This window comes from Gallus gallus, chromosome 2, assembly GCF_016699485.2.
Source record: "Gallus gallus isolate bGalGal1 chromosome 2, bGalGal1.mat.broiler.GRCg7b, whole genome shotgun sequence".
NCBI classification, from domain to species: Eukaryota; Metazoa; Chordata; class Aves; order Galliformes; family Phasianidae; genus Gallus; species Gallus gallus.
This window is the reverse complement of record NC_052533.1, coordinates 135480988-135491558: the sequence shown is the minus strand read 5'-3', so window position 1 is coordinate 135491558 and position 10571 is coordinate 135480988. Positions and strand designations below refer to the sequence as shown.

At 44.2% G+C, this 10571-nt stretch overlaps 1 protein-coding gene across 1 annotated transcript; it reads right to left on the bottom strand.

Moving 5' to 3' along the window:
• Positions 1–594: 594 nt before the first annotated feature.
• On the bottom strand, positions 595–5893 carry CCN3 (cellular communication network factor 3). The gene is made up of 5 exons (NM_205268.2): positions 5789–5893; positions 5474–5702; positions 5154–5405; positions 2817–3025; positions 595–1769 (listed from the first exon to the last, which is right to left on the bottom strand). Exons 1-5 carry the CDS (start codon positions 5855–5857, stop codon positions 1473–1475), a joined length of 1056 nt encoding a protein of 351 aa, NP_990599.2. The 5' UTR covers positions 5858–5893; the 3' UTR covers positions 595–1472.
• Positions 5894–10571: the final 4678 nt, after the last annotated feature.

The window sequence follows — 10571 nt, the reverse complement described above, 5'->3', positions numbered from 1 at the left end:
CAGGAAGATCTTCATAAATTCTGCACAATAGGAATCTACCAGTGCAAGAACAGAGAGCATGCAGTGTCATGCTCTAACTGAGGGGCAAGACTAAACTTCTTCCAGTTTTTTCAAGAGCAAAAACCTGGCAGGGATGATTTGGCAATATTCTTTGGGTATACTGCTATGAGATCGTAATCGGGGTCATGGGCCTACTTGTGAGGCAGAAATGCTGCAGGATGAAGTTAAATACTTTGTTTAATATTTTACAACCAAACTCCAAGTCACATAGAGTTTCTTCTCCACTACCACTACCTTCCACAGCAGGCTTCATCACAATATTTATTTACATCACTGTCTCCCAGACTTTCTCTGAAAAAAACCCACCCTCTAATTAGAGTTCCTCACAAGTTGTTTATCCTTTCTTGCACCAAGATATCCCATACCTCTTAGGGCACAGCTTAGGAAAGGGTACACTAAGAACATCAAGAGATTGGGTGTTTTGATTTTAGGAGTTGGCAGACTCTTTATCCTCCCATCAGTTTTAGCCATTATAATTTACTGATTTTTAGAAAACAAGCAAGCAAACAAAAATTAAACAGCTTTAGGAAAAAATACTTTTTGATCACATAAAGTTTATTTACCTAATAAAAGTTATATTACAATATATACAGTTTCTATTTACATAAACATCTTTCTAGTAAGTGAAGCACCATCTGATACAGTTAGTATTTTAAAGGAATTTACAGAAATTTTATTTTTGCATACAACTACTTTATCTACAGACAGACACTGGTTAGAACCAAGCTCTTGTAAGACACTTTCTTCAGTAGGTTTTGGATTAGGCTGCTAATAAAGCTACGAATGAGAAATTTGTTATCAGCTATCAATCTCCTATGCTTCAAGATACGAGATCTTAGCTATGTCATTTCTGAGGCTATGTGCAAACTAATCCCTCAGAGAAAGTCAAGAGGTACAGATAGAAGATACTTTATAAGCCAGAAGAATTCAGACTCTCATCAGCAACATTTTCAGTTATCCGGAAGAATTTAACTTGAACAGAAAGAAGAAGGCTGTGTAAGTGTTTGTACACATTATTCAAAGTGAAAACTCTGGAAGCTTTTGTGACATATTATCATGCATTCCCCAAGGAATCCATTATTAAAAAGCCCAGTCTTATGGCTACTGAAAATCATGGCAAGGTCCTCTAAACTCAGAGAGAAAGACTAGCTGTTGACTTTGTAATCGTTATGCCACTGTCAAGAAACAACAGAAGGCTCTGTCCAAGGTACAAAATTTCCTTCAAATGAATAAAAGACATTTGGAGGGGTGAAACGTCATGAGGTATTTAGTAAACTACAGGAAAAAAAAGGCACTCAGACTGTTTAGAAAAAAATCTCAGATATTTTACATATGCAATTATTACATTCACCTGATTGTGGGTCAAGTTTTGTACAAACTACATACCTTTTGGGCCACCTAAACTATACATTTCATATTTTTGCTTCACTAGACATGGGATCTAATGGCTGGAAGAAAGCATTGTTACTCTGAGGACAGTTACCATGACAGACACAGGTATTGATCAACATCATTGGCTTTTTTAGGAATTTGCCCTGAGGACAGCGGAACTCAACTTGAATCGTTTTGGTGTTGTGTGGGGTACAGCATCGCCCATCATTGCAGAGGCCACAGTAACGAGGTTTGTAAGTCTGCACACTGGTGCAGTTCTTGTATTCAAAACGAACAGCTTTCATGGATTTCTTTGTTCGGATACATTTTTTTCCTTTCTAAGAGAAATAAGAAAAGATATTAGAGATATCACTGCATAAACAAGAAAGCAATTAATAACTGACATGCAAGGATATACGTCTACTCGGAAAGCTTCCATTTGTTGTCTTTGCTAGCTCTACATCGGTAATGGTTTCCAGCTACTTCAGTAATTTCTTACCAATCCTCACTCCTGCAGGAACTCTCCTCGACACCAGTATGTTATTAGGATACTAATAATTGACAAATAGTTAAAGCTTTCTTTCTTCATGTGAGACAAGACAAGCTGACATTCTGCTTAGAAAGTTCTCATGCCCTCGATTTTCATGCAGTCTAAACTCACCATATCTCAACATATCTCCCATAGACTCAGGCTGCAATATCTCAGCACAGTTAGGAAAACTTGCATCATTGCTCTTGCTTGCAGTTAAAGCACAGCTTAATCAAGTTTTCTTTAGAACAGATTTTCTAGATCTCCGACCACTCCCGTTAGTCTCCCCAGTCCTTTCCAAGTGTCTTACATCCTTCTCAAAACACAGCATTCAAAATGGCATAGAGAATTCAGCAATGCTTTCCAACACAAGAACACTACAAAACAAATGGTCCTCTTCCCTACCTACATTATTCTCACTGGCAGCAAAACTTGTAAAATGTCTAGAGGCAGCTGAAAAGTCAGCTCTCTTAGAAACATATTTATTGCTGCTTAAGTGTCAGTGTTGGGTTTGCTTTTGGCAAAATATCAAAAGGATTAAGAAAAGATTTAGTTTACCCGAGTAGATTCACACACTTCTCTGCACTTCTACAATGCTCAGCAGACTGGAAATATGATGTATCCATTCTGCATATGCAGTATGTTCAATATCTCTGGGATGCCTCAAACGATGTGCAACATAAAGCTATTGAGCATACATGTCAAATCTAATGCTTTGGAAAAACAAAGGGTTTGCTGCATGTATGCTAAAATATGTATGTATATACACTTGTATCTAGAGCATTCTAGACTGAAATGCTACAGCCTTGGAATTACAGCTGAAGAGATGCTGCTCCTGTCACTGCTCAGAGCATACCTTATCAGATGGCTCTTCGTTTTCACAAGGTCTCATCATGCAAAGTCGTGTCTGCTTCACCATCTCACACTGCTGATTTCTGTTGGTAACACGGGTAGAAAAGCCCATTCCACAGCTTTTGGAACAAGCACTCCATTCTGTTGTCTGTTCAATACAATTGGCACTTGAATCAGACACGTCTATCCCAAGTGTGGCCTCCTGTCTGTATGCTGGAAACAAAATGCCACAGAACTTTGTTATTATGAAAAACTTAAGAGAAAGCAGAGTATCTAATTGATCTCCACCACATCTGGGATGAAAGATGAAACAAATACAGCTAAAAACTCATAGTTCAAGAATTTTAAAATCTGCCTGTTCAGTTGTTCTGGATGGCCACTTCCTACATCTAAAGGTCAATGTAAAGGTGCAGGTCACCACTATCAGTGAAGTTGTTAGTTTAGTTTCAGTAAATTGCAGTACATAATTCTAAGAATTATTAACAATTTTTAAATAGTTTAGAACACTACTTCAGCAACTATTTAGTCTTCAATCTTCCCAAAGGAAATACATCACAGATTTGTTCTTAAGTTGTCACAAAAATATTTATATTAGGTATGATTTAAGAGAGGTCATGAGCTTTATCTAAACTAATAAGCAGTAGGGAAGTAAAGTGCTTTAACTCCCACAGTCATAAAGTCACCCAACTTCGTCAGTTATTGACAGATTATGGTGGGAAGGAAGCAGGGAGGAGAGGAGAAAGGGAGGGTGAGAGGGAAATTCCTAGTTGCTCAAAGCCACTGCCAACTCTGATCAGTGTTCTGCCCTCATGGATGTGTTAAGCTCCATTCTGCAAACACTGCTAACTGTAGGTGGTTCAGTGGTTATCACAGCAGTAAAGAGAATAAGGAAACATGACTGAGCTAGTCACATGAATCTTCCTGTGTCATTCCCACAGCTTTGGCTGTTAAGCTTCTCAAGAAATGTATTTTCACCTTTTGCAAGGTAAAACTCCAAAAGGGTGACCTTCTGCAATGAATGGGCATTGACAGAAAGAATCCACATAATCAGTCTCTAGGTATTTTAAGGACCTAGGATCAGACCCAGAGCCTGATGTAGTGGTTGGGAACACTGCCCACAGCAGAGGGTGTTGGAACTAGATGATCTTTAGGGTTCCCTCTAATCCAAGCCATTCTATGATTTGCCTGTCACTGTCAAAATAAATAAATAAATAAATAAAAATCAAAGAAAATGAAAGACAGTAGAAAGATGGCAAGCTTTTCATTTATATCTTATATGCCTTACATCTGACTCTTTATAGCACTCTGAAGTTACTAGATCTTTTCTTCCTGAATCCTTCCTTAATGGTTTTTCAAATGGATTAGCTGAGTTTCAGCATAAGTAACTGCTTAAGAGCACAAAGAGCAGTGACTGGAAGAGAATGCAGTGCCCTCAAATCTCAGTAAAAGTAGCTTATGAAAATTCATGTTGAACTGATAGACTGCTTTTGAAGAGAACGAAGTGTGATTCAGTAAGAAAATAGGCAAAAACATTACGTAGCTTAATTGATTTAAGTTATAAAAGCATTTGATGAGTTCTGTGTTTTGGAATGGGAAGTTTTTCCAGATCCACTCATTATATTTGTAACTACTGCTTCTCCAAGTACTTCAGAATGCTTTTAATGCCAACAATAATGATGAGAGCTCTAGCACAGACAGACAGGAATTTGCTGGCATTTTAGCTGCCATGCTGACTACTTGTAATAGCTGGGGAATTTGAGGGAGGAGAAAGTCTTCTGCAGACTAAGCTGTAAGAATGGTATTATGATGTAAGATGTTCTTCCAGAGCAAATAGCAGGACTACAGTTTTGATTCTGAGGGGAAAATAACGTTTGGAGGATTATGGCCTTGTTCTACTCCCAGAACTACCCTGTACCAGATAAACAGAAATTCCAGAACTGGAAATAAACTCAGGTTAACTACTGCCCTGTCCCTGGAGACACACAGGGTATGGCTGTACTGGGCTCTGAGCAACCTGATCTAGCTGTGGGTGTCCCATTTAACTGCAGGGGAGTTTAAAGGTCCCATCTACACTCAAGTGATTCTATGATTCTACTCTTTAAACCTGTGATGCAAGTTCATCCTCTGAGTATCTTTTCTTTTACCTGTCAACCTCTGCCTTTCTTCATAACCAGTGGTTCACTGACTGGTCACTCTAGACGAGAAATAAGAAAAACAAAACAACAACAACAAAAGAAAACAGCACAAAGCAGCCGCATCTTACACTTTGCAACCCCACGGATATTTCCATCACATCATCTTCTCCTCCTAACAGCTGCGATAAGGAGTTTTAGTTCCTCACCAGCCATAGCAAAGCCTCCCAGGAGCACTTCATCCCTGGGGTCGCACACCCACTTCTCGCAGCACTCTCCGGGGACTTCGATCTTCCGCGGGAAGGGGCAGTCGGGGCCGGGGAGCAGCAGGCCCAGGTTGCAGCGGGGCAGGCACCCGATCTGCCCGTCCCGGCAGGTGCACTGGTACTTGCAGCTGGGCTGGAACGTCTCCCCGTTGCGGTAAATCATCCCATCGAACACGCAGTTGTCCCCTTCCAGCACTGGTGAGGAAAGCGAGTGCATTTCAGAGGGAGAGGTCAGCCCGCCCCGCCCGTCCCGCCGCACCTACCCATGCAGATGCCGGCGCCGCCGCCGTCCTCGGGGCCGCGGTCGCAGTAGAGGCCGCCGCTCTCGTCGCAGGGCAGCAGAGGGGAGCAGCTCTCGCCGCGCTGCCGGGCGCACACCAGGCAGCAGCCGCAGCCGTCCAGCACGGCGGGCACTCCCGGGGCGCAGCGCGGCGGCTCCGCGGGGCAGCGCCCGCCGCAGGGCCGGGGGCACGCCGCCTCCCGCCCGCTCACCTGCGGGGACAGAGCGGCCCCGAGGGCCTCGGGTCACGGCGCCCGCCCGACCAACGGCTCCCGCCCCCCGCGCCCCCCGCACTTGCCTCGCACGGCCGGAGGAGGAGCAGGAGCAGCAGCAGGACGGGCAGCCCCTGCCCGCCGCCCGTCTCCATAGTCCCGGCCGTCTACCCGCCGCGCCGCTCGGCTCTGGCGGCAAAGCCATTGCGGCCGCTTATATAGAGGCCGGCAGGGACCCCCCCCCCCCCGCCCCCCCTCCTCACGCCCCGCCACCGGCAGCGCGGGACGGAGGCGGGGAGCTGGAGCCGGGCAGGGCCCTACGCTCCGCTCCCCGTTGTGCTCCGCCACCTGCCCGGCGGTGCCCGGCCCTGCCCGCGTCCCGACGCGGCGGCCGGGGCTCCGGGGCTGAAGCCCTGCGGGTCTGCTCCGCGGGGCCGGCGCCTTAGGATCGTAGGATCACAGGATCGTTATGACTGGAAAGATCGCTAAGCTAATCTAGTCCAACCATCAACCCATCCCTACCATTCTCACTAAACCACATCCCTCAGTGCCACATCTACACGTTTCCTGAACACCTCCAGGGATGGTGATTCCACCTCGCTGGGCAGACTGTGGCAGTACCTCACCACTTTTTTGGAGAAAAAAAATTGTTCCTGATATCCAAACTGAAACTCCCCTGGCATAATTTAAGACAGTTCCCTCTCATCCTATCACTGATACCTGGGAGCAGAGGCCGACCCCCACCTCACCACAACCTCCTTCCAGGGATTTTTAAAGAGCAATAATGTTTTCCCTGAGCCTCCTCCGGACTGAACAATCCCAACTTCCTCAGCTGCTTCCAATAAAACATGTGCTCCAGACTCCTCACCACCTCGTTGCCCTTCTCTGGACACACTCCATGGCCTCGATGTCTTGTAGTGAGGGGCCCAAAACTGAACACAGCACTCGAGGTGTGTCCTCACCAGAGCTGAGTACAGAGGGATGATCACTTGCCTGCTTCTGCTGGTAACACTATTTCTGATAGAAGCCAGGATGCCATTGGCCTTCTTGGCCACCTGAGCACCCTGCTGGCTCACGTTCAGCTGGCTGTCAGCTATCGTCCTCAGATCCTTTTCCTTCCTTCCCTCAGGGCATGACCCCACAGTCCAGGGCCCCCTTGCCTCCCCACATTGAGCGTGGACCTGCATGGCTCAGCCAAGACCACCAATGTGCCCTATGAAGGCACAGCATTACAGAATGACACCTGTCATCAATAAACTTCATTGAGGACAGCCCTGTGGGGAAGGACTTGGAGGTCCTAGTGGGTGAAAAGCTGGACATGAGTCAGCAGTGTGCACTTGCAGCCCAGAAGACCGACAGCACCCTGGGCTGCATCAGAAGAGGAGCAGCAGCAGGGAGAAGGAGGTGATAGTCTTCATCTACTCTGCCCTCATGAGGCCCCATTTGGAGCGTTGCATTCAGGCCCAGGGCCCCATGCACAGAAACTCTTGCAAAGCTGTTGGAGAGGCTCCAGATGAGAGCCATTAAGTTGATCAGAGGGCTGGAGCACCTCTACTATGAAGAAAGGCTGAAGAGCTGGGCTTGTTTAGCTTGGAGAAGGGAAGGCTCTGCAGAGACCTCACAGTGACCTTCCAGTACTTGAAAGGAGATTATAAACAGGAGAGGGACTTACTTTTGCATGGTCTGATAGTGATAGGACAAGGGAGCATGGCTTTAAACTAAAAGAACAGAAATTTAGGTTTGATTTTAGGAAAAAAAATCTTTACTCCAAGAGTGGTGAGGCACAGGCTGCCCAGAAAAGCTGTGGATGCCCCATCCCTGGAGGTGTTCAGTGCCAGGCTGGATGGGGCCCTGCTCAGCTTGATATGGTGGGTGGCAGCTCTGCTCGCAGCAGGAGTGTTGGAACTCAATGTTCTTTAATGTCTCTTCCAACCTATGCCATTCTATGATTCTACGGGAAACTAAATCTGTTAGTGTGTCTTATTTGTCAGGAATTGTCTTCTGCCCATGGTAGCCTTAGGTCTTTCTAGGATACAGATATTCTCTATGCCTGCTTGTCTAAGGCAGATCATAGCAACACATTCTGTCGTGGCTTGTTAAAGAGAAAATATTTGAAAAACAAACAAGTTGTGGGCAGATCAGTGAAAACAGGATGCCTTTTCAGCTTAAGACATAACACAAGTGGTACACATGAACTTACAAGGCTGATGTATCTCTAAGCCAAAGCAATACTCAGCGCAAAACCAGCAATCGTCAGACGCAAGTTTTGTTTTGGACAAGAGTTACCATTCCTTCCCTAAAGCTACGTGGCAACAGCCAGGTTTCTGGAGCAGCCTGTTGTCCCCGTGAACAGCAAACTTCACCAGCACAGAAACAAGTCACATGTTGACCATTCACGTTCTTATTCCTAAACAGCAGAGCCAGCCAAGAGGAACAGAGGACTGCTCAATGCTTATTAACAGCGTGGGTGTGGGTTTGAGGTTATTTCAGTTATCCAGAGCTGCACAGGTCATTTCAACTTACTTTTCTCTCTTTTTTTCCTTGCATTTTGCTTACCACCTCTGATTTAGACAGTTAGTGTAAAGCCACTTTTGACAGTGCCTTGCTTGTGAACAGAGTCACTGATGCTCTTGGCCAAGCATTAATTTTTGCTAAAAAGATGCATTGCTACTCCTGTAGTTTTCCCAGAAGCAGGGCTGTAAGCCAGAGGGGCACATACAAGATCTGTTTTTGCCTGTTCGTCTGACGGGGTTTTCAGTGCCAATAATCATCCACAGCCACTGAAAGTTACCTTCCCTTTAAATGAGATTACTTCACTCCTAAAAGGTTTCACCACATAAAACTTTAGAGAGAGTTAAAAAAAAACAGAGAATATTTACTAGCATACTTAATTCTGAAAAATTAACAGCTTTATGTACATTTAATAAATTTATTAAGGCCCTGTGCTCTTATAAAATACCAGTTATAAAAGTAGGATGATGCTGCAGTTTAGCGCAGTAGGTCCAAACACTTTTTTCCAGACATTTCTGCCCCTTCAAGGCATGCTTAATTTGGAGTCTGTTGAAGTTGCCTGTTCTAAGATGCTTCTTCATCTTTTAAACGTGATTCTTTTTGTCTGTACTTGCTTCACAACTTTTTTGAGAGTGACGTAACATTCTTATCATATGAAAGTATTCTTTGTTAACATTCTTCAGAGAGTAAAATAATGTTGAGGTGGAGGGGTATGTTGCTGCCGGAGCTGACAATGAATAGCACTTACTCATGCTTTAAAACTGGTAGGTACAAATGAATGAATAGTCCGGTTTCTCTGGGTTTTCTTTTTTTGTATGACTGTATTTAAGCAGGGTAATATTTGGTTTGCCGCCCTGGCTATGGTTATTGCAAAGAGTAGTTCCTCCTAATATGTAAAGGAATCAACCTCTGCTGTTCACTTTGCAGGAAGATATAGGTGATGAACAGCATTGAGAAGTGTGAGTTCAGGAGCAGAGTCCAGTAATAGAGTTCCAACTCTAAGAATAAACTTAATGGCTTTCCTGTGCCAAGGTCGCAGGCAACGAGAGTCTTGCATGGTACCTAGTAAAAGGAAAACAGGTTGGTAATCTGCAGTTTCTAACTGTTAGGCATATAGCATGCATGTAGGGGCTGTGCAGAACAAATGCAGAAGTGTTTACTAATCTTAACTCTAAAATTCAGCTTCTATTGCGGTAAATGCTTAAGCAAGCAAGATAATGGGTCTTATGTTGTACTTAAACATTGTCAAGACACAACACGCTTTTTATGTCTTTCCTTTCTGGAAGGAGTACAGCTTTCTGGTTTTGTACAGAGAATGTAGGCTCAAACTCAGCCACAGCTATAATCTCCCACCTTGGCCAATATCAGCCTTTGCAGGCAAAGATTTCTCATTCTGGATTTCCATGTCTGCCTTGTGCTAAATTTCTGGTATGGTTCTCTGGACATGACATTTGGCTTATATCTTAACCTCCATAGAGCTAGTAATACTAAATATGTCACTTTCACCCAACCTATTTACTTCTTCAACACCTGATGGTTTATGGATATTTTACCACCAACACAACCACCAGAGTGGAAGCAGAGATGACAGATAATACTGGCTTAACTCTTAGAGAATTTCTAATTACTGATCCGATTCCTATCCAGAAGTGTCTAAGCATGCAGCAAGCCTTAAAACATTCAAGAAGTCATGGCAACATTCCTCTTTTCAAGGATAGCCACCTGTCCAGCTTCCCGGCTTCACAAAAACCAGTTCCACAAAATTTTTACATTTACAATACAATTTTTTACATTTACAAACACTATATTTTTCTTGAAAATATCATAATTGTGGATTTTAGCTAGTTCTTCTCCATTTGGATGACAGCTTTAGCATGCTTTGGGGCTGTGAATGTTCAATGACCGAAATATGGAACGAAGTATATGTGTATAAACACCACAGCAAATTCATGTTATCAGTGTTGTTACCAGTTTTCCATTCACATTGCACTTGATACACTAATAGCAAACCAGCAGGCTTGGTTACAAACTTGCTTCCAGTGCCTTGTTTCCTCCCTACATATGGCAGCAGAATAAGAGGTTCTGCAGCCACAAATGGAACTGCTGTAAATAAAAGAGCCCTATCAGTCTGAGCTGATAGAGATGCTGGAAGAAGATTTGTTAGGTGTTAACTGTGTTGCTCACTTGGGTGAGTGGGTACCTAAACCCCTTACTGCTACTCCCTTACTGCTACTACTTTGAGGTGTGTACCACAGTCATTGTGTTTCGGGAGAGATCTGTCCAAGTGGAATCTCCTACATTTGTCTCTGTTTATATGGCTAGTCTACGTGGCTAGTGTGGAGTTTGTCAGACTCTGAT

Excerpts from the sequence above, each read along its gene's own strand:
- CCN3 (NM_205268.2), bottom strand. The coding sequence starts at position 5,857 with ATGGAGACGGGCGGCGGGCAGGGGCTGCCCGTCCTGCTGCTGCTCCTG. Across the intron at positions 5,406-5,473 it reads CGGCGCCGGCATCTGCATGG|TGCTGGAAGGGGACAACTGC; the intron begins GTAGGTGCGGCG and ends TTTCCTCACCAG. Across the intron at positions 1,770-2,816 it reads ACGAAGAGCCATCTGATAAG|AAAGGAAAAAAATGTATCCG; the intron begins GTATGCTCTGAG and ends TATTTCTCTTAG.